Genomic DNA, 23667 nt, shown 5'->3' on the forward strand with positions numbered 1-23667 from the left:
TAAGTGTGCAGGTGACACTTGGTAACTGCTAACACTGAAATTGTTGGCTGCTTGCTGACTGTAAGGATTAAAACCATCTACTCCCCAGCCATGCCTACAAAACCATCTACTCCCCAACACATGAAAAGGAGTGCAACTACATTTATTAAACTAAAGGACAATCTTCTCCAGCGACCTCAGGGTGTATTAAAAATGAGTGATACTCAACAACAGGATATTAGGTCCATTTCTGATTGGAACTAAGATTTACAATGGGATTTATAATGTGAGATGGCAGTTCAGCCTTGTTTAAAAAATACCGCAGTTGCTGTGTGGTTTGTTATAAAAAAAAAACAAAAACAGAAAAAAGAATTCAGGTGCTGGAAGATACCATGGAGGCACGCAAAGCTCTGCCTGCAGGTGGCCAGTTAGTTTTTATAGGAATGATGCCATGAACAAACACAGCAGCAACTTTCTTCAGCAGACCAAAAAATGCTCTGGAAAAGTTTTTATTATATTTATAGTGAAATTCTCTTAGTTTGACTGGGTTCAGGACATTATCATATATAACTACACAAATGCTCATTTCTTATGAATTCCATAAAGAATTAAAAATACCTCTCGTTTTCATGAAGAAATCTTATTTCTGCAAGGTGCTCAGTGGATAGTCAAAAAGAGCAAGCCTATCCACAGAAAGAGATGTCATAAAACCCAGCAAAACAATTTCATGTGATACTGCTAATGGCATTTTGAGTATTCCAGGCCCTTTGCAGGGGAGGAATAAAAGTAGTCTCTCTGATGCTGAAGCCACCAGTATCAATATTAAAGCTGTCAGAAAGCTGTTCTGGCACTGATATTTGTCCATTAAACAGTAAACAGCCACCAGATATTAACAACTTGCAATCTGTGCAGGATATTAATTGGTAACTTCAGTGGGTAAAGTGAATATTACTCCCTCCTGTAAGGTGGGACTTCTTGCTCTTTCTCGTCAGTATGTATCTGAAAGTTTGGCATCTAGGTTCCCTCCAGGGCTAGGGTGAAAACCAAATCCCCTGACAGCGACTGATCCCTTACTTCAGTGCTAACTGCAAAAGCAGCATAAATCACTCCAGCTAGAGGCCCAGCTTTTAGATGGATGAAGTGCAGTAAGACAAACCTTACCCTCAGTGTTTAACCTGACTCCAAGGTACCCCAAAACCACACCAGATCCTTTTTGTGAAAGGTGAGCCAAGTTACAGAGTCCAGCTCACGCTCAGGTTTTTGTTCTCATGCTTCCACGTACCTGGTTAGGTGCTTCTGGTGGCATGGGGGATGGCGATTTGGACTGGAAAGCATCCTGGGACATGAATCCAGAATCATGGGAGGACACACTGGACAGCCTCATGGGTGCCTGCTGAGGCAGATTGGAGCTGCGATAGCGATAGTGTGAACTAGGTGAGTGCGAGTGCGAGCCACTGGACCGGGAATCACTACTGTTAACGCTGTTCAGACTGCTGTGAGAGACAAAAGGAACAAAGAAAGGAAAGGGGAGAGGAAAAGACACAAGGGTGGGGTGGGGAGAGACCCATATACAGTACAATTAACATTCCACATGTCTCTAGCAACAGGCAGCATAAACCGGAAAAGAAAAAATGTTGACAAATTAAATATATATATATGCACATATATATCAGTAAAGAACCATAAGCAGCTGCAGTATCCCTTGCGACCAGAGAGAAAATGGCGTTTTACCTTGAATTTCACTCATACGATCAAATTATGTAACCACTCAAAGTTCAAAGTCAGGTTAGGGACGAAGGGATTGCTGCATGCCCTCTCTAGGATTTGCACAGCACTTGCACAGAAAATGCCTGCTGACAACTCTCTCCTATTCCTGACTTACACCTTGTTGTTCTTGCACCATGGCCCAAATTTTCAGTGGGATCTCTAGCAGGGGGTTCAAAGGCATCACAGCTCATCTAAAAGTCTGTCTCTAGGCATGCCATTGCAGTCAGTCAGCAGGCCAACTTGTGACACTTTTGAAAGCATCACCAAACTCCATGCTTCAGAGTACCTGGGACAAGTTTCGCTCACATATGAAGGCTTTCTACCAGAAAAAAAGCATGTGATGGCATAGTGAGTGAAGTAAAGCCTCTGGGTATGCAGCTTCAGTTACTAAGAAAGACGATCAGAGAATTAAATATTCCTAATTAATATCCATGAAAAAAAAAATTGATTTTTCAAAAAAAGAGATTGATTTTTAACCTCCAGTATCCATGAATGACAGCAGCGACATGCCAGCCACAATGTGGGAGCCTTTGAAGTTTCCTGCTGGGGTGGCTGAGCAGGACTAGCAGGATGCATCAATCTAAAGGCAGCTTCCTACCTTCGTTGGCAGGAGCCCATTAGCTAGCTGAAGGGATGGCTCTAAAGGATACATGGATGAGGACTACACCTCCTGCTCACAGATTCCATGTAACACATGAGATGTACAAGCCAGCTTGGAGCAGGGTAAGAGGAGCTCTGCCTTATTTTACCCATACTCAATAGTCTGTTGTCATACAGGTATCCCACACAAAAAGACGAGGCTGATTAGGAACACATGATGGATTTTTTGGGGGTTTTTTGCCATTTTCTTTTACAGCTTCAGGATATTGCATCTTTAAGCCTGTGCTCATTGCTCTAATTATGCATGTTTTCACATATATATATAAAAGTACTGAAGTTTTTTTTATATATATCTGCATGCAGAGACAAGTAGGTACATAGAAGAAGTCATGTTCACTTGCTCTGACATGCTATAGGTAACTTTGCTCATACACAGGGAACCTGTAGTACATTATTCATAAAGCAAACTAAAAGGTAATCATTCGAGAGCAGCTAGAAAGGTGTTGAGCAGAATACACAATAGATATTTTCCTTTTCAGTAAAAGGAAAGAGTAAATGTAGACATCAGGGTATGGGGGCAACATGCTAATAAACTGTTTTATGAGAGAAAACAGTTTTTATGGAGAAAGCATAGACAGAATCCAGTGTTTCAACATACTTCAGGACAGCATTAGACAGCATTAAACAGTCAAAAAATCTTGTATCAAAAAAGCATTTCCATCTACCAGACTGATAGGGCAATTGCCAAGGATGTTTTTCCTTTTCAAACAGTTTAACTTACTGATTAGTAATGACTACTTAGAATAATCTAAAAAGTCATCACATGAAAAACAGGAAATTATGAATGAACAATCTCAGAGCTTAGATCAGTACAGTCTGCTCTTTGATCTGAAATGGATTCAAGAGAACTGAATCAAAAGCACCTTCAAGTTGTTTTGAGTTCCAAAGCTGTTCAGTCATTCCCATCCTTTTTAATATTCCCAGTCACACACTTAAATGGATAAAGACCATGAGGGATTGATTTCATTAACAGTTGTTATTTAAGATTTAAGTATGCATACAAATCCATAAGACAATCTGAACTTGCCTCCCTTTGCCCCCGAACAGGTTAAAATTAAATATTACCAGTCTACTTACCTGCAAACACTAGATTTTCTGGACATGGTAGTACTGGGAGAGGATGGAGGAGTCTGATAAGACCAGCTGTAATCAGAACCTTTCAAATCTAAAATTACCTGATGAAAGATAATCAATAGCATCAAGGACGTGGAAAAAAAATTTTCCCCCTATTAACAGAAAGCATCCGCTGTCATGCAACATTCATCACCACTACAAACTTTCAGTGCCAACTGACCCAGCTTCAGTTCTCTTCCAGAATTACACTGTGCATATTGCACAGGAGAGTCAGCTTCATCCTTGGCTTTCCAGGAGCTACCATACTTCAACACTAGGGCTGCTATCACAGAAGGAAAGTTCAGATTTGAATGGAAAAGTTTTTAAAAAGTAAACTGGAGATTTATTTTATGTATGCTGTAAAGCTGTTTTGTTTTGTTTTCCTTTAAAAAACTATTACAGCCTTACAGTTTAAAAACTGTTGTATTTTAAAAACTTAATCGAAGATCCAATATTTAACCGCAGGAAAGCCTCCCTCCTTTACATTTCTATGTCAATGATAAGGTAATTAAGGTATTACAAGAAAATTGAGTTCACACAGCAGGGTTGGGAAAAAAGGTCCTATTTGGAGTGATTTAATGATACACATTTTCCTACGCATTTTAAAGACAGCATGGAAAAATGCTCAAATGTTAGACTCTGTCAAGCTATCTAATCCCAGCAATCTTGTGACCACATAAAGACCAGGGGTGCTGAAATGTAGGGTGAGGAGATGATGCTCATTCCTTATGTACTCTCAGCACAAATTGGGCATCTTCATATACTTCAGAGTGCTACTTCACACTGGTCTCACCAGATACTTCAGGAGCACTCAGCTGGTACTTCAAAATCAATTTCTTTAAAATGCTTATGTTAAAAATGACCTTGCTGCAGTGACGCATCCACAAAGCATAACACTAAGCCACTAAATGCTAGGAGGCAATATTCCTCGTGACACAAAAGGAAAACTGGTACAAGCTACGGATAAAAATGTTTTCCAGGTAACAAGAGCTAACCTGTTCACTTGAAGATGGCAATTTGTGTGGATCCATGGTAAGACTTTTCAGGTCATCTGATATGGTTTGTAAATGGGTTATTTCTCCCAGCATTGACATTTCTTCTTCCTGAAAAGACAAAAGAACAAGGCTAATCACAGCCTTGGTTTTAAAAATCAGACCCATAACACAACACATTATCTTTTTCTTTTTGCTGATGACTGTGGGAATGGTCAATGGAGCTGCTTTTTCTTTGCCCATTAAGCAGTCATGTCTTATGAAAGAGGGTTGAAAAATTAATTTAGAGTTTTATAACTACTTTAATATTGCTCTAAGTTCTGAGGCCCAGAAATCTTTTCTCTCATCAATGAGATAAGTAAGTCTCAGCCTTCTTTTTGTGACATCTTCAGAAAAAGAGTGTAGTTTTTGTTGCATTTGGAAAAGATTTAACTCTTCTATGTATACTCACTAAGGTACCCTAAGGATTTTAATCTTGAACATAAACAGGGGTTAAACTCATAGTTTTTGCTAGTTTTTGGAAACTTCTGAGATAAAGGCACTATACAGGGACAAAGCATTAATATATCTATGATTAATTCTGGCTCAAGTTAGATTAACAGCTAACTCAAAATGATTTCCGCACTGTAAGTTACCATAGTAATCCCTTAGCTACCATGGTAATTTCATCCAGGTCCTCGGAGTCTGGAATTCACCTCCTCCTGCTCAGCCATCACCTCCCTACTTCTCTAACCATGTTTTTTTGTTGAGACTGATGCTCTTTGTAAACAAGCATTGTGGAGACCCTTCAGAAACGCATCATGCTTGCACAAAGCCACAAACGATTCATCGCTGGGCTTCAGACAACCCGAGAAGATGAAAACATACTCAAACCTTTTCAATGAACTGAAAAAGCTGTCATGTAGGAGGAAAAGAGCTGCCAGAAAACTGCATGGAAGCAGCCTGCAATCTGTCAGATAATGTCATTATATACACAGGGGAGGTCTTGAAACATTTATCAGACCTAGCACTGGAGTAGAAGTAAGGATGATTTATATTAAAATGTGATGTTAAGAAAAAAAGCAGTGGAAAAAACTGCATTAGCAATGTCTCAGGTCGGTAGGCATAGGGAACTCAAGCCCACTTAAGTCTTTGCACCCATTGTTTCCCCATTAGTTATCTTGAAAGTATTCAGTGTCTTCAGTCCCTGAATTACTCCAAATGCCTACAAGAAATGTCCCAACTCTTCCTAGGGAGAGATGTAGGTTGAATTTTGGCTCTGGAATTTCATTCCTAAGACATAATGAGCTACTCTTTTTAAAGGCTTTTGGCCACTTATGTAATTTGTGAATTTTACCCACTTAAAAGGGAGAGCTCTTACTATCACGGGCCGCAGCATCGAGATGAAAGTACAGAATCGACCACGCTCCTCAATCAGAGCTTTTCTGACAGCTTGCTTCTCGGTTTCTTCAAGCAGCAGGTACTTATCATTGACATCTTGTAAAGCACTATCCAACTGGGGCTGAATGTCACCCCGTCCTGTATGCAGGAAACAATCAAGAGTACATTTTGTGAAAACTGTTGACATCCATAAAGGAAGACCTTATTTTCAGCCAGCACTGCTACCGGATTGTGCTTTTGCAATCAAGTCTCAACCAGCATTTTCCCTTAATTCAAATTAGTAAGAGTTTTTCTCCCAAATAAATCAAGCATTTTGTAGCATTTATTTTTCTCCCCTTTTGCACAGAATAGAAATCCAGCTCCATTCAAAAAGTTTCAACAAGCCAAAGACAGCATTTCACATAAGAACTTTCTCAAAGTGTTAGCTGTAGAAACCCTTCACATCATCCCTGCTGAAAATCAACATCTTACTAACTGGGAGAGTATTAATCACTAACCCCAGGTATATTCCTCTTCCTTCCTGCTTTTGTGCTTGGCAAGGTCCTAATGACAACTTTGTGGAGTCACTAAATGAGGGAATGAATCTGCTATATGAGATGGTATTAAGGACATGTTACTGACCATTGGACCACTGCATTCAAGTACTCTACACAAGCAACAGCTAAAACAGTTTTCTTTGCTTCCAATCCAAAACAATCTATCAACATCCTAAATACATACTAATGTCCAGTATATGTCTATGAAAATAAAAAAAAAAATCCAGTATTTTGCAATCAAAAAGCTTCACTGTGTTAATTATAGTAAACTCATAATACCAAAACTTTCTGTGACAGTTAAGTACCTTATTCTGCAACAACTGCTTACTCTGCATCATGCCAAAAATTTATTCTTCTAGGAACGAAGAGCTGCTGCATTAGCCATAGTATTACTGAGCCAATTGCAAATGTTTTCACGCAGCTTATACCCCTAAATATTTTAAAAAACCTCAGTTATGTAGATTTGTCTTAAGCCTCCAAGAAACACCATCACGTGCAAATTAGGTATCCAGGTACATATCCATGCTGCTGTTGCTAAATACCAGGAAGGTAACATTGAAAAATGGTGGGTGAGTTACAATTTGCTACCCAAAATCAATTTTTATGGACAGTAACCTTTCTGCATGGAGGATTTAAAGCTATGAGCAAGAGGAAGAAAAAAAGTCTCTTTATGTGTGTAGTACACAATGCAGATGACTGAAGGTCAAGGTTACAAAGGAAAACCTTTGCCTTATTATCATATATATTTCTTCAACACTCCAGAGTGAGGTGAAGTCATCAGCTCCTCTGCACCGATACACAGCCAGAGCCGCGGGAAAGAGAGTAGTGATGGAAGCAAAAAGAATCACACTGGCTTAGTGGCATTACAGACTGGATATATCCAAATCTCCTCTGTAAAGAGTTAGACATAGTCCAGATAAAACTGCACAGATACCCACAAGCAGAGCTCTGCAATGGATCCTTGAAGAATCATGTACAGTGCAACACTGGCACAGCCACCGCCAAGGCCACCTGGGTACCAAGCTGCCAGCAGGAACACCCCACGTCTGATCCTGTAGATCAGGCTGACTGGTGTAATGTGGTCATAAAACTGTTTTGGAAGTAAATAACTTTAACAACAACAGACTCTGAAAGTTGCAGTCACCTGCTTTCTCTCTCAAAATTAGCAGCTGCCAGAAACAAGTTATAGAGGAGTTTTGGATAACTCCCTGAAGGTCCTGTGCCTTCTTGTCTGTCATCCTTAGGAGACAAACTGGGCCATTCTGCTTGAAGACAGTTCTGTACATTTCAGGTCCTTCCCCATATTCTTCTTTGCTATTAGATGCAGCGATTAAGCATTATACTTCTCTGGAGTTGTTCTTTCAAACTCCTTATGACACTGCGACTTGCATTATCGCTCAGACCCCTTATTTTGAGAGCTGCCTGGAAATTACAACAGGTGAAATATTCTCCTGTTGTTCAAACCTAGATACTGGCTCACTACTGTGGATGTACCAAATGTCAAATACTTTAGTTGCAAACTAAATCACACACTCATTAGTTTAGCTCTGGAGAACTGCTGTAAACGTTCAGCTGCTCCACCATATGATAATGCCCTTAACACAGTAAATTCTTGTTAAATGCATCTGTCTATGCAGTGAGAAGATACACACTTAGAAAGCAATTGGACTCCACTGACAAAGTGGGTTCACTTACAGTGAATTTTGGTGATTTATGTGGACCTCACAGAGCACCACGTCTTGGACCAGAGCAAGAAGAGCACCCAAAACATGGGGCAAAAATAAACCTCATTTACACCTGTGTAACCCACTCAATTCAACAAAGTTATCAGCACAATGTTCAAGCTGTGTATTTTAACCCTTTGGCAAAAGCACATGTAAAACCAAATCACTCTCCAACATCCTCTGTACCTCTACAAAGTATCCATTTTATTCCATTAAGTGAGTTGGGACATTAACAGACCTACCATCCCCTCACTGCTACTTTCATGGACCCTTTTTTATGCTACGGCTTTTGGGCACCTCCACAGTCAGTGAAAACACACAAGCTGTCCGGGGTATAATTCAGAGCAGGAAACAAGCTTAGGTGAATCATTTAGATGAGGCTCTGAAGGCAGATGTTTACATGGCATGAATACAGCTCTCTCCTGATGTCTCCTTGCAACTCATCTTTTAGGAGCAGGAAAGCTTTATTAACATCCTTTGAAAGCTCCATAATGCAGACATCAATCTAACAAGTCTTCTGAAATCAGGCATAATTCTTCCCACGCCCTGAATCACCAGCTGCCTCCCATGGCACTCAGACAGCTCGGGAATTTGAGGGACAAGATCTTTGCCCAATTTAACCAGTTTCCTTTGCTAAGCAGAGCAGAGCATAGCCCCTCGACAGCACTCCTACACCTAGAAAACACTGAGGATGTGAGGGCCAGGTGCCGATCACTTCTGCTCCCACCCATCTTGGGTCTCTGCTAGTTTGAATCCACTACTTATCTCAGAAGGGAACAATGACCACTGGAGAGCAACGCAGGGCTTTTCCCCTTTGAATCACAAGGGGAAGGTCACTTGTCTATGGCATCCCCGACAACTGATTGCACTATTTTTCCTGTGGACATGAGGCATGCTTTCATAAGGAACATCAGCAACTGATTATTCTCTCCAGCCCACATTCTCTGGCCTTCAGGTTACCCATTTGGAAACACTTTCAAACCAACACAACTATGGTAATGACAGAAAATAGTTCCAGAACAGTCTCATCATGGAGGAGCTGTAAAAGTGCACCTGGAAGGACACTCCTACCCCAGCTGCAGACAGGTTTGACTGACCCACCAAAGCAATCAGCATTAGCAATTAGCATCAAATGTAGTCACAGGTCTCTGGTCTGCAACCAGCCAGAACCACATGAACATGATGTAGGGATGGTTCTGCAGAGCGTGTCCGGTTGCACTCCGAAGAACAAGTCAACAATCTTTAAACTGAGGAGAAATTAAAATCCAGCCTTTCTCAAAGTGGAACTTTGGTGTTGCAGGGAGGAGCAGAAATGCAAGACCAGAAGTTGTGGGCTGACTGCTCCAACAGCACCATGGTCCGACAGCCCGGGGACTTGCGGCTTGACACAGGCAAGTGGCAGCTAATGAACTGCAGAGAGCTGAACTGCTTCTCATCAATATTAACATGAATCCACTGCTACCTTCACGTTACCTTCAGAGCAGGTGCTTCACATCATTACCATGACATGCAAGAGCTTTAAAGGACCAACATGCATTAAAACCTCAGTTTTACAGTGTTTTGTGTGAATCCTGCCTGAAAGCCTCATGCAGCATCTTAAATAATGATCGTTTGAAAAGAACTTTAGTGAAGGAAATGTCTTAGGGAGAAGGAAAAAGGTAAATCTAATTTTCAACCCAATTTCATGCCTCTACTTTATAAGACAACTTAAACTAGCAAAGCTGTCAGCAACAGCAAAGGAGAACAATGATTTTTAAATGCTCTCAGTGCAAGTCTGACTGCTAAAGTTAATGCTGTTCCTGACAAAGTAATATAGCAAATATTGGCAAAATTATTATTTTCCACATTCTCACTTAAAGAGTACTCCCTTGCACTTTTTTAGGTGTCTGCACAGAACTTGAATATCCAATATTGGACATTTTACAGAGTGGCAGAATTTACACTGTATGAGACAATGCTGAGTACACCTCTACTCATTCAAACCAAAGCAGGCTCTAAGTCATTCATTCCCAAATCACCTTCTTTACAAGAGCAGGCCTGCTTCAGCTGCCAGGATGAATAACCCCTCTAAGTCCTGCACAGTAAAGCCAACAAATAAACTCATATGGATCTAGGCTGAAAACAGAAGAATTCTGTCACTGTTTACGGAAAGGTGGAAAATCACATTGCTGGGGTTAACTTCAGACCCCTTCAGCAATCAAATCTGAGTCTTTCTGGTGGCTACCAGATCTGAATCAGCTGCTAACGTTCAAAAGTGCTACCTTGTCCCTTAAAAGAAAAGTTTCAGGTTACCAAAGGAAACTTCCAGATTGAATTACAAACCAGGAAAAACACAAAGTGTGGTTTCAAAAAAGCAGACAAGCAGCATGCATCAGTGCCCAGCTTCAGGAGCCCAGCTGAGGTCCCGATCTAATCAGTCCAGGCTTCTCCAAAGGGCAACACCTACATCATTACACCTACAAGTGGAGGTATGATTATTTCTCTCAAATTCAGAAACACCACGTTTCATTCACAAGAAGATCTCAAGGCAGCTACTTTAAATTTGCAATACAACTGAAACAACACTCCCAATTTAAGCAGATTTGTGATGTGATCAGGCAGCTGAAGAAGAGACAATTGTGATGCTGATTTCCACCCCTTCCCCATCATGAAGTTAAATACTGTGATTTCTTATCTATCAGTTAAAAAAGGTGCATGCGATTTTTCAGAAAAAAGGGGGACTTGGATCACAGGTTTACAAAGAACAACACTAAGGACTTTAAGCTCTAGACTTTAAAAGTCATATTAACAATAAGATATTCAATTATTTGAACATCACCTTGATGACGTGTCTATTCCATTTAACTTCTCTCCCAACTGTGACATATCAGTCCATGTTAATCCCTTTCTAAAATAAACCAGAGGTTTATCTACAATACTGATTTTCTTCTTTTACAGTGTTCCAATTAGATGCCAAAAGAAAATAAATCAAAAGATGGTTTGTTCGTTAAGATTAGGCAATATTTTAGTTTCATTAGAAATTAAAGTCTAGGCAGTTAGTGGAGACCAGACACCATAAAGAGGCCACAGCAAGGGCTACAATAAACCAGCCACCAGGGTTACAGCATGGCACAGACTTACCCAGAGCCTCAGCTGTCAGGCAGGTGCGCATGGTGAGAAATTGCAGGACACAAAATTGACACAGAAAGGAAAATAAAAAAAGTCAAACTGGTATTCCAGCATTCCTAGAGTTTAGACATTATCATCAGTGCCAAGACAAGAGAGCGAGCAGTTTGGACTAGACTATTTTGACTTCTTCCGTTGATGATAAAGACAAATGCATTAGTTTTGCTTCCTGATGAGCTGTTTCAAATTAAACTCCCGGTTATTTACCATACAGTTTTATTTTAAGAGACTTAATCCAGTTTAGGAACTTTGTTTAGCTTGCAGATTCGTAGGTGAGAACATGTTAACCTGTGCTTCAGAGAAAGTGCACAACACAGACAACTGTCAAACTCTGGTCAAACTGATGAAGTGGCACAAAGCTCATCCCCTCATGGGGAAGAGGGAACTCAAACTTGCAAAACTCCAGGCGGGTGCTGCATTAGTAACCACAGGGCTTTTTGATGTTCTCTACTGCAATTACATTAATAGATTGTTAATTAAACGAAAAACTAATTGCTGATGCAATGTGGAAGAACATCAAAAAGATTAACCATGATATGTGTATTTTAATTTAAAAACTTTATATATAAAGTTTTGCAATAAACTTGGCTCACTGTCAAAAAGAGGGGAACTATCAAGAGGCATTCAAAACTCAAGGAATGAAAATAAATCAAAGAAATATCTCTGGCCACTGATTTTGCAACGCCTTCACTGAATTTTTATGAAGTGGAGCTTACATTATAAGCTTGCGGGGGGGAGAAAAAAACGCAAATAAAAACCTGCAGGCACCTTGGCCTCATCCACACAGGATTTTCTCCCTGCAACTGACAAGGATAATTTGCTCATTAGCTTCCCTCCTTCTGAGCTGTACCATGCTGACTCCACAGCGAGTCCTGGCCCTCACTTCAGTCATCATGCCACAGCTGATCAATTCAGAGGAATAAGGCTATCTCCTGGCAGGGAAAGGCTCTGGCCGGGGGTCCTCCCTCCCCAGCCTGCCACTCCAGACAGGGCAAGTGCCAAGTATAGAAAGAGTGAAAAGTACTTGAATGAGAAGGTCTGCATTTGCTTTAAGAACTGAGATGTTCTTCAGTGATAACTACATTGAAGAGCTTTATGTTTTTCAGTTAAGAGTCACAGTGTTTGCACACTCATCCTTCAGAGGAGTATAACAATATTACAATTTTCTAAAACATAAACATGTCATCTTTGTTAACTGGGAGGAGGAGAAGAAAAAGCACTTTTGGCAGTATTACAGTAAATTAATAATCATGTTCTACTCTCTCAACTTCATTAAAAGTAAGAATACTTTACAAAACTGCTGCATACTCAAAAGTAGAGGTTGTGAGTTTGGATACTCAACTCAATGTTGATGGGACACAAGATGAAATGTTGTACTAAATGTTAAGGGCGCTCTGCAGAAACTTCTACAAACGGCTTAGAGATAAAACTCAGTTTTCACATTAACACATGTTATATTATTGGGAGCATTACATATAACTCCTTTTCACAAATCCACTTGGATTTAAACATTTTCCTCAAAGCTCACACACAGTGTCACATGAAGAACCTGAAAATGAAACCTACCAGTCAGGTTACAGGCAGAAGGGAAACCTGTCTAGTTTATCATTAATAGCCAAGCTGAAATACAGAAAATAAAGCCAACATGCACTCCAGATTTTACATGTACATTCAGCTATATTTTAAGTGAGTCACTTGATGCTTTTTTTTAAAAACTAAGAATCATGCATTTTGTTAACCTTCCAAATTGGTTACATGCAGAGCCACAGCTGCTGTCTCTCCTCTGAATTCAATATAGCATCAACAGCTTCTAGCAGCTATGGATCCACTTACGAGGCCTTGACTCAGCAGAAACCTAAACATGGAATTTATTTTAAATATATGCATAATTATTCTGCTGATTCAGGTTAGCTGGGCTGACTTCTGATGTCCAATGTTTGTCTGAAAACAAAGAGCAATTTAGAAGATATATGCAGTTCCATGCACTATGTAGCTTCATCTGTTCAGACAAGAGCTAAGTTTCAATGCTGGGATGGGCAACATGCCCTACAGGCCTGTTCCCCTTGGGAACTAGGGCGTAAGGAAAAGGATGCACCTTGAAGATCACCATGACACCCCCAGGGACTGCATGGATCTGGGAGGTGCACCAAGATCATATTTAGAGTACATATAGTTAGACTTCATATGGATTTTTTTAATAGTCACAGACAACAAAAAGAATGAAAATTATCCCCATAAGGTCTTTTGAAATGCAAGACCTTCATTTACACAGACACTTGTCATTTTACCAGATACACTCTAGCAAACATCCAAAAAGGACCCCTAACACGTTTTTGTTTTGTTGGTGTTTTCCCCATCACTTCAAGCTCTGGTAACACCTTTATTGCAATTAACACACCTACTCTACAAACATAATTTCTAATAAATGATCTTAAGTGCCCGGCCTGAACTTTCATCTTGGCCGCATGGAACCAGAACAAACAGACCATGCACAAGCCAGAGAACAGGCAAACCCCAGTGTATCAGCCCCTTAGCACTAAGGTGGGGTGCCCAACCTGTAGCACTGCTGCCAGGAGAAGCCACGCAGCCCATGGCCCTCTCTCCCAAACGTCCTTGGGATGCAGGCAAGGAGCAAGGAGCTGCTATGCATGCTGCAGCCATCGGCTACGAGAGGGAGCCTCTGCAGCCTGCTGCGGCAGGGAGAGAGGACACCACTGCCATGACACAAATGAGAAAAGTAGAGGGTTATATTTGAGTTCCTAGATCTGAAGCTGCCCAAAGCAGAAGAAAACCACTTTCCCATCCAGTCACAGCAGAGAAAGCTTGAAGGACATTTTTAGTAGCATGCACAGTATTTAAGCAAATCCAGAATTCAGCAAACATCTCACTTGCCCACAGATCATCATAAGGTTAATTCAAAAATATTCTTACAAGCGCTAGGAAGGGAATGAATTGGTTGTTTTAGAGTTCCCATAGGTGAGTCAGTAACTTTACAAAAAAATCAAAAGGACAGGTCCTGCTTGAGGAAGAACAGAACAAAAAAAGTAAGTCTGAGCAACAGGGAAACAGGAGAGTTGAAGACACAGTAAGACATTCATGCACTCAGCCACATGCCTGCCAGGACAGTTTCATCCAAGAGTTGCCCTCCCATAGTTTAAACCTCATTTGTGACCTAAAGCAGAATCACTTCTGCAGCTTTTTCAATTTACAAATAAACCCCTTCTTGATTTTTTTTTCATCTCTCAGTGACAGCAAGAGCAACATACTTCACCACGTAGCACATTAAACAGATCTGTCAAGGTGGGCACATACAAAAGAGTTTTCATAACAACAGACCAATGCTTTATTCCTTCAAGGTAGGGATCAAAAAGGCAAAGAGGGGAAGAAGCATCTGCTACGTTTTCTATATTTAAATGCTGTAGATAACTTGCAAGAAGACAGGGTGAATTCCCTCCCACCTCCCACCCACTCGTGCTGGGAACCCACAGGGCCAGCAGCTCTGGGCATTCGTTCTCACATCCATGAGAGCCTCAGCACCTCACTACACCTCTCCTCCCCAGGAGCCGTGAGAACAACTCTCAGCTCCTCAAAAATACTGCAGCTCCTCCTTTCCCCTGTACTGGCTACCTGCCAGCCTCCATTGCTCCCACCTTCCCCATACACGTCCCTCTGCAACCAGCTTTAACCCCACTGGATTTGTGCTCTGGACCCAAACGCCATGTGTGTGACAGCAGTTCTGAGGGATACAGCACAGAAATACAGCAGGTTCACTGACAACTCCAGAAGCATGTCATAACAGCAAAATTAATCAAGGAAATGACATTAAAAATAAAAAAAGTCTTCAATCATAGCATGGCTGTTATAAAAATGGTAGCAAAATGAGGCCTGTTCCACTCCCTGCTTGAAGATATTTAATCCTGAAGGAGGACAAGACACCAGTGTGCTGACCTTCGTCACTAGACATGGCACACTTTTGGGAGGGAGATAGGAACCCAGAAAATCCAAGGAGAAAGTCCACTTGCTTTAACCACTGCTGAAAGACACCTATGGTGGAGTCTGCAGTATGAGAACAGTGGGGTTTTTATCCAGAAGGCTTTATGTGCTTCTCTCTCCTCTTCCCACCTTACAGAAAATTCTGTCTCCTCCTCCAAGACTGCAGATTGATTTATACTCAGAAGCAGGATAAAAGAAAGATGGAGCCACATAGCTGTCAATTCACACAAACAGGTTCAAAAAATGGTTCCTTCTTCCCAGATCACGGACATGCTTTCCTCAGCTCTCACCTACCATGCATTGAGGGATTGTTTCTATCACACAGGGACAAGAAGCAATGAGACCAGAAAAGGGAGAAGAAAGGGAAGGAAACAGAGGTAATATCACAGACTCTCTAAAGCTGTTGATCTGAAGTCAGACAATTCATCACATGAAATGAGAAACATGTTTACACATCACCCAAAAATAAAATGTTATCACAAAAAAATCATGTCCTCCTGAAGATGACCATTCTGATTTAAAACACTAAACTTCTGCACAGACATACAGACACATAGCCTACTGAGTTAAGCTCCTTCTTGCTGGGTTCCATCTCTCCCTCCCTCATCCCTCATCTAAAGTCAGCTAAAATTCAAGAGCAGTTTTCCAGTCATGTGGCTTTCTACCAGAGTAATTATTGACTCACCTATTAGGAAGGACAGTTAGAGACAGCTCACCTGTTCTGGAGAACACTTACACAATTTAAAAAGTTCAAGAAACTCCCTGCCCCAGCATTTATTTTGCTTGTCCCTGGGCTCACAGTTTTTAGGCAGAAGGGGAAGCACAAGTTGCAACCTGCAGGCTGAGAGCTGCTCAAACCACACTTTCTACCCAGCCAGGAAGAGCCCAGTGCCGGGAAAGGGTACCAGAAAGTCTGCTTCTGTACAAGCTCCATATCATTCTTGCAAAGCTTGGTGGCGTTTGCACTTAGCCAAGTAAAACCCTTAGTGATGGCAATGCTGCAGCTATCAGTGATGCACGTTGCCATTAACATAATGATGAAACTCCTGTGACAAGATGGTGGTGGGAGAGCAACAGGAGCACGAGATTCAGCTGCTAAAAAAGACAGATTGCCTTTGTGGAGAACTCCTTTTCTTTTCTTAGTCATCTTTAGTTTTCTATGGTTGCCAAGTGCCCTCCCCCTGACAACAACCCATGCCACCTTCTCACACTCTGAGGAATAATGTAAGGTTTAGGAGATTACAGGCTGTTAAGAAAAAAAAAGAAGAAAGGTGGTAGAAAGGAAGAATAGTTACAGAACGTTTATGTAATGGCTTTTTTTATATTATTCCAAAAGATTCTAGAATATTTTACAGGTATCTGCACAAGTCATGTTACAGTGTCAACATTCCTAACAGGAGTAAGTTAGCAGCAAGTGCTCTATTTTAAACATGACTGACTTTGTACAAACAGTTTTAAGGCTTTTGTATAAGAACATTAGATACCAGCTTCAGAATATGATTTAAATGACACATAGTAATTGTACCCTGGTGTTCAAGTATGTACCAGGAATACAATACAGGGGACCAAATTATTACAGTAGAAAGTCCTATCGCTGTTCAATCTTTGTCAATGAGCACCGCACAAAAGGTTTTTAACAGTACAAGCATGAAGCAAGTTACCTTTCTTTGCTTTCTTCTGTAGCTTCAGTGTATCGGATGATTTCTTTTTTATCTCTTGGCGGGCTTTTTTGTATTCTAAAAAAACACACAGTCTCTATTATCAACATAATGACAAAACAAATGTTTTTCACAGAAAAGGCTATGTTTATAGACATTAGACTACAAATTTTAAGAGGACAGCTACTATTAACCAACGCGACTTAGAACTCGCATTTTGTAGTGCCTATACATTTGGCTTAATATAACATTTTAGGGTGTGAGTACATTCACATACCAAAATCTTTCCCAAATAAACAAAACCTTTACAGAAATAACAACTGAGAACACAGTACAAAATTAGAGTGCTTTTCATTTCAGAGACTCATCCACTCTCAGAAATGGAAAACAGAGATGACAGGTTTCTCGAAACATCTGTGTTCAAAAACAAGTATCCAGAAATGGCAAGGCAGAGAATATCCTGTGATCCCTCTCCAGCATGAGAGTCAGGCAGAGGGAGAGGGTGCTAAAACTTTGCCCAAGGAAGGGTCACATTGCTAGCTCTTGCTGATGAAGTGGAGCACACTGCAGTTGTCCTCATTTTCAGATGAGCTGCAAATCCCGGGAGAATTAAAATCCCAGAACAAAATATCCCACCTCTAGTCCAGGCACACTAAAGGTACCAGATATGAAAACTGATACTTTGGGGAAAAAAAAAAAAAGATAAAAGGCATGTATGCATGTATATACATATACACATACACTTTAACAAAGGAGGTCAATGTTATTACTCTTCTATAGATGGAAAAACAGAAGCAGGCTGGTGGCGGGCACAGGAACTGTATCGGGGCCAACTGCACCCCCAACACCCAGGTCTACCCCCTAAACCCTAAATCTCAGTGCCACTTTGGCTGGGATCACCCCTACCTGCAGGAACCCAGGTGATTCCTCCCTCCTGATCATTACCCGCTTAGCACCCTCTGCAGCACAACGTGGAAAATTTTTCAAGAGCTGCTGGCTTAGCTGCTTCTATTTGACCACAGTAATAATGGGGCAAGAAACAAGTCCTGTTTTGGAGGCCAAGCACACTTCTTTCCATCAGTTCTCACCCTTCTCAAAATAAATTATGGTTTCGCTGCTTGTTTCAGACACAGCAAAAGTCTTCAGTTTTCAAGGGTCAGTGGTAAACTGCAGCCTGCTTTCAGCACCTGTGCTAGAGGGCCATCATTCCCAATACAAGTTTTGCAAAGTCAAAGGCATCTACCAACATGCTGTTGCTGTGCAAGACTTTGCTGCCTCCTGCTCGTTCCCCCAGGAGGGCCTCTGGAGCCATCATCAGCACCGCAGCTCTGAGCATCCCATGTGCAACGACACAGCTTTCCCCTTCCCCAGGTGCACATTTCTGTATTGTACCAGATATAAAGTGACGATGCTGAATGTTTTACAGGGCTGTGCATTCTCTGGAGGACACTATGTCTGAGACATAACATGATCTTACAGTTAGCTTTTAACTACACCCCAGGGCTTTGCAGGGATAGAAGCAGCATCCGCAATCCTCAGCACTATTGGAGATCATACAGTAAGAGTGGGCTAACAGTCAAAGCTAGTCAGTTCTTACCAGTCTAGAAAAACAACCCATCCCTTGGGGTCCTGCAAACTAAACCTTCAAAATGTATACGCAAGGGTTAAAAATTTGTTACGCACTTTGGGAGAGGAATGTTTTAGAAGAGAAAGGTTGCTATACATATTTAAGCACGTCATTCAGTTCCCCAGTACAAACATGAAAAGAGGAAGAAAAGCTGATATTACAATCTTACTCCTATTAAAGAATTCTTCCTCTGTAACTACCTTTTGCATGGTCTTTATCCAGTTGATTGGCCACTTTCTTCCACTCTTCCATCTGTTCTTGAAGTGGGTTTATCAGACAGTCAATTAAAGCACTAATTTTGTTGAAAAAACACAAAGAGCAATCAAATCCTGCAGATGCCCCTATTCTTATATAGAGAGCCAAGGTCAATATTGGAGTATTTTTACTTTTTGCTGCGACAGCTACCAGTGTCACAATGTAAATATCAGAACATAAAAATGTTTACGCTGGAGAAAGCAAAAGAAAGGACTGGATCAAAAAAAATCCACATCACAAGATAACCAGAATTACTGCACAGAAGTTCAGGACAGTGAGGAACAGAGCATAAACCAGAGGAGTGACCCAAAACAGGGCCAATGTAAACAGTCAGATCCTACTCATCTGTCACACAGAGCAGTCTAAAATGGATGCTCCAGAGACCAAAAAGGTTCATGCAGCCATGAAGATTATAAACTTAAATAACACATGTATATGCACAAGAAGACAGAGCAGTTGTACAAGCAAACAACATCCTGCCCACTGATGTGCCTCACCTCTCACCAGTGGAGTCCATGATACAGCACTAGTAATGTTCCACTAATTAATGAGATTGGGATTGAATCATTTAAACAGCTAACTCTGGGGTAACTGGAAACTAAAGTTGTCTCCTCACAGCCAATTTCACATATATCTTTATTTTAAACAGGAAAAAACATACCAGGTTGTCAGGCAAAGGGTGAAGCATCATTTTGTTTCACATCAGGTCAAGTATAACTTTTAAGTCTGGTTAAAAAAGGCACAAGTGCAAACTACTACTTACTACAGAAGTAGGTTGTTTATGTATAGACCAGCTTACACGAGTTAATTCTCTCCCATTACTTCTACAGTCTAACTTTAACTGCAAAAAGGGAGTGAGAGAATTTGTGTTTTCCATACTTGTTTGCTGAAAGTTTCTCTCTTGGCTACAAGCTATTTGGGCTCTCCAGTAAGCTGAGGAAGCAGCACAGTACTTGCTGCTGCTTTAAAACTCAGTGACAAAGCTTTAAGTCCTGAAACAAAGACAGGTCGGTCACATCAGTAGCTGCCTGCTCAGCACCAAGCAACAGGAACCTACGGCGGGAATATTTAGAGTGGTTTGAGGTGATCAGCCCAATCCCCAAAACATGCAGTGAAATCCTGCATGTTCACACATCTGCTGTGCTGAGGGGGAGGAAACAACTATCATTCTCAGTGACACGGTCAGAGATCAGCTGAAAAGAACAGCTTTAGGTGCTTCCCAGTAGCAAATGAAAGATGAACCTCGAGCTCCGGTCCAGGTACAGAGCCACTCACCTTGAGAACTGCCGGAGTTTGGACTCTATACTTCTGTGCCTCATACACATCCTGGTGAGAGCAGACCCAATCTCTCTGGTACCACCTAAAAAACAAAACACAAGGCAGGTGAGACCCCTGATGGAGATTCCTGCCTGTGGTGTAGAGGCATGCCAACCAGAAGGCAGATGCCAAGTCTTTCGGAGCAACTGTAAACCAGACTCATAACTGTAGAATCGACCAGGCTATTAACCGGGCAGACCTCAGGGACATCTACCACCTTGGGAAGAGATTAATTCTTGTTCATCCAGAGACCAGAACTGACCAATTAAACACAATTAAAACGCAGTTCTTCCCAGCAGCTTTATGTGCCACGAGGCCCAACTCCGTGGCAGAAGAGTTAAAAGAAAAAAGCTCGAGATGTCAAAAGACAAGAAGCAAAGCTGGCAAGCGAGTGGGTGTCTATGGACAGTTTATTTCAACATTTTGGAAACAAACCTAAGGGATTCGATCCAATTTTCCCATCTCTAGATCCTTCAGACCCAATGACTCAGAAGGATTTTGCTCCTCCTGAATATGTAACTAATCCTACATCACTGACACATACCATCAGTGTATCTCACACGTACCTGCCATCTCAGATCACACATATTTTTCATTACATTGCCAGAAGGTGGCACTATTTGCTCTATACCCTCACTCATCTCGGTTTCTGACAACTGCATGGCAGCAAGAATAATTTTTTGCAAGTGTTCCTCCTCTGAAGTTTTCCCTTTTAAAAGCACACGTTCCTCCATTTCCCACTTTAATCAGCATTACCAACTTTGATCAGTCTATTAAATTTCAATGTAATTTTGTTTTGGTTAGAGTTAGTTTTGATAATTGCTTAGTTCCTATCTACTAGCCACATCTACTGCTCTCAGGGTACAAACATTAACCTTTGTACAAAGCTTTTCCAAACTGTAGTATTCTCTGAAATGGCAAAGATATCAGCATCTATTTAAAAGTCTCATTTGATTATTAAAATAACCTTAGACTTGTGATATACAGTAAAATATCTTCCTTAGGCTTTAAAAATGGTATCATGCAAGTAAAAAATATTTTCATAGTAATGAAACTTGAAAATTTTAATAGCTTTTTTATTTTTTAAGCACAAAACCAAGTCATCATCTTCCTGCATTCTTGCAGAATTAAATCCTGTGCCCACAAAATGGCTCCGGAACAAAGACACTAAATAACTGGAACAAATTGTGGCTATTTGGTATTTTCCATTGTTCAAAAAGATAAACAGAAAGTCCTTTGTCACTTGCCCAATTACTCATGTTTTTATAAGGAGCTTTTGAAATAAAATTATTTGGTAACACTGAAAAGCTGTAGCCTTGCTGCATACGGGTGGCTGGGAAAAGCATATGGAATCCAGCCTGGATCCGGACCCATCTCTTCCGGCAATGCTGCACTTGCACAAGCTGCAATAGACTCTGGTAACTTGAAAGCAATACAGAAGATGGGGAGAGGCGTAACGGAGATAAAGCAACTGGAGGAAGGGACAATGTCCACAATAAAAAGTAGAACTCTGTCCCAAAACATGTGCATTTTTCTCTGGAGCCACTGCCAAATAAAAGTAACTCAGAGCCTAACGAAGCACAACTCCAACAGCACAGATAGAGAAATGAACCAAAAACTTCCACGGCCATCGGCAGAGCAATTCCCAATTGAGTTTAAGCAACAGGCAGGTTTTTCAGGATGAAAACTCATTGAAATACTGAAATATTAAGGACTGTCAATGGTTAAGTGACACTCCTTCCTAAGCCCACTACATGAAAAAAGGAAGAATAATTTCAGAACAATAAATAGGAAATAAGGCACCATGTGTTTTGAAGACTAGGAAACAAGGGTCAGTTACTATTCATATTAAATTGCAAGATAACAAAATTTTAACTGAAACCCCAATAACCAAAGTATAAATATATCGCCTCAACACATAGTACAAATGGATGGGCAAGGTCAGCAAAACAGCTATACAAATTAGGTCTATACACTGGTAGTTGTGCTTGTTAAAAAAACACACAACAAAATAAATAAAGCCTCTAACAAAAAGGTTATTCCATAGGAAAAAAACCAAACCCAGCTGGTTGAGGATGAGGGGGGTTACTGGTTCTTCCCACCTTTTGAAACTTCATGTTACCCATAACTGTTTATAAGAGCATGGAAGTATGAGGTGTTAATTTTATTCTGTGAATAAAGACTATTCTAACAAAGCAAAGGGGGAAAAAATCATTTTGAGAAGATTTTAATGCCTCTTCTGGATACAAGGTTTTGCAGAAGATGGGTTTAGGCCCCTGCTCAGGAAGAGGAATGAGGGGTACTGCTGGAAAGTTTGGGAGGGCTGAGCCAGCACCTCAGCCCCGTCAGCGTGGACCCGGGGAGGGCTGCGGGGAGTGGGTTGGGGCCGGCGAGGCTTCGTTTTAATGTCCCATGCCGAGGTGTGCGGGAGTTGGACAGTGCTGGCGAGGGTCAGTGAGGTGACTTGAACTTCTGAAGCAGCAGCTCTTGCCAACCATTTGTCGAGAAAGGTGCTGCTCGGCCCTCCCTAAAGACTGTAAATCCCTCCCAAACAGCGCTTAAATGATAAACTCAACCTGCCTAAAAGTGAAATGTTGGGGAACACAATTGCTCTAAATGGCTACGAGAAGAAAGGATTCCTGTTCCTCTGCAAAACTGTAACTCGCTACGATCAATAAACTGAGTTTATTGATAAATAAACTGAGTTTACAGTAAACTGAATTCAGAATAAACAAAGTTTAACTACCTTGGAAATGAGATTTCTGCAGTACTGCAAAATATCAACATAACACTTGCAGTAAGTGCACGTCCCCTATACAGTCTTCCCAGCCACTCTCTCTGCTCCTCTTGCTATGGGACCATTTTAAGAGTTCTCTACAGTCTCTCGCCGCAAGGCTTACAATGCTGTTGGACACAGACAGGAGTGAGCTTTGCTTTTATTCCTCAGAGCCACCTCATTCACAACCCACTGCTATCCTGCCATGTGCCCGGCAGCTAAAGGACATGAAGTCCCATTTAGCTCCATCAAGGGTAGAGGGGGGCAGGAGGCAGGCACCCACTGAAAGGCTGTTGCGTGCCAGAAGCTTCTGCCCCAGCAAAGGGGAACCGGTCTCTGTTCAACACATGCTCCTACAATGAAGTCACTATGCATTTCCAATTCCTGTTTAAAAGCCAAAGTTACTGGTGTCTAATTAAGTGTAGGAGAGAGAGAACCTTTGCAAGAGACAAGGGGCTTTTTAATTTTGGCACTCACTCGATTAGCAGAGGCAAGAAAAACATCCAAGCTTCCCTATATACCTATCTAGGTGAGACACACCACAGAGGTACAGATGCACCTCCTGCGGAGTTTCTGGATGCTGAAACAGCAAGCAGCAGCATTTTGAAAATGATCACTTCCTCAGGTATGCCAAAACAATTCACGTTCTGGGGGTGCCTCAGCAATCCCTTGTTAAGAATCTGTCACCAGACTGAAGGAAGGACAGTACAGCTCATCTCCTCCCA

The 23667-nt window shown here is 41.2% G+C and overlaps 1 protein-coding gene across 16 annotated transcripts in view; it reads right to left on the reverse strand.

Annotated features, from left to right (window-relative positions):
• The window catches only part of MTSS1 (MTSS I-BAR domain containing 1), a 126814-nt gene that overhangs the window by 14900 nt on the left and 88247 nt on the right, over positions 1-23667 (reverse strand). For 5 of the 16 annotated variants that reach the window (XM_074887742.1, XM_074887663.1, XM_074887702.1 and 2 more), the window contains exons 4-11: positions 20125-20209; positions 18795-18886; positions 16971-17045; positions 11272-11283; positions 5872-6029; positions 4515-4622; positions 3484-3581; positions 1262-1472 (exon numbers count right to left, since the gene is read on the reverse strand). In XM_074887742.1, coding sequence (XP_074743843.1) covers positions 1262-1472; positions 3484-3581; positions 4515-4622; positions 5872-6029; positions 11272-11283; positions 16971-17045; positions 18795-18886; positions 20125-20209 — 839 coding nt within the window. The remainder of the gene's footprint in view (positions 1-1261; positions 1473-3483; positions 3582-4514; positions 4623-5871; positions 6030-11271; positions 11284-16970; positions 17046-18794; positions 18887-20124; positions 20210-23667) is intronic. The other 11 variants (XM_074887752.1, XM_074887683.1, XM_074887673.1 and 8 more) reach the window with 4 other exon arrangements.

This window comes from Strix uralensis, chromosome 1 (assembly GCF_047716275.1).
Source record: "Strix uralensis isolate ZFMK-TIS-50842 chromosome 1, bStrUra1, whole genome shotgun sequence".
Taxonomy (NCBI): domain Eukaryota; kingdom Metazoa; phylum Chordata; class Aves; order Strigiformes; family Strigidae; genus Strix; species Strix uralensis.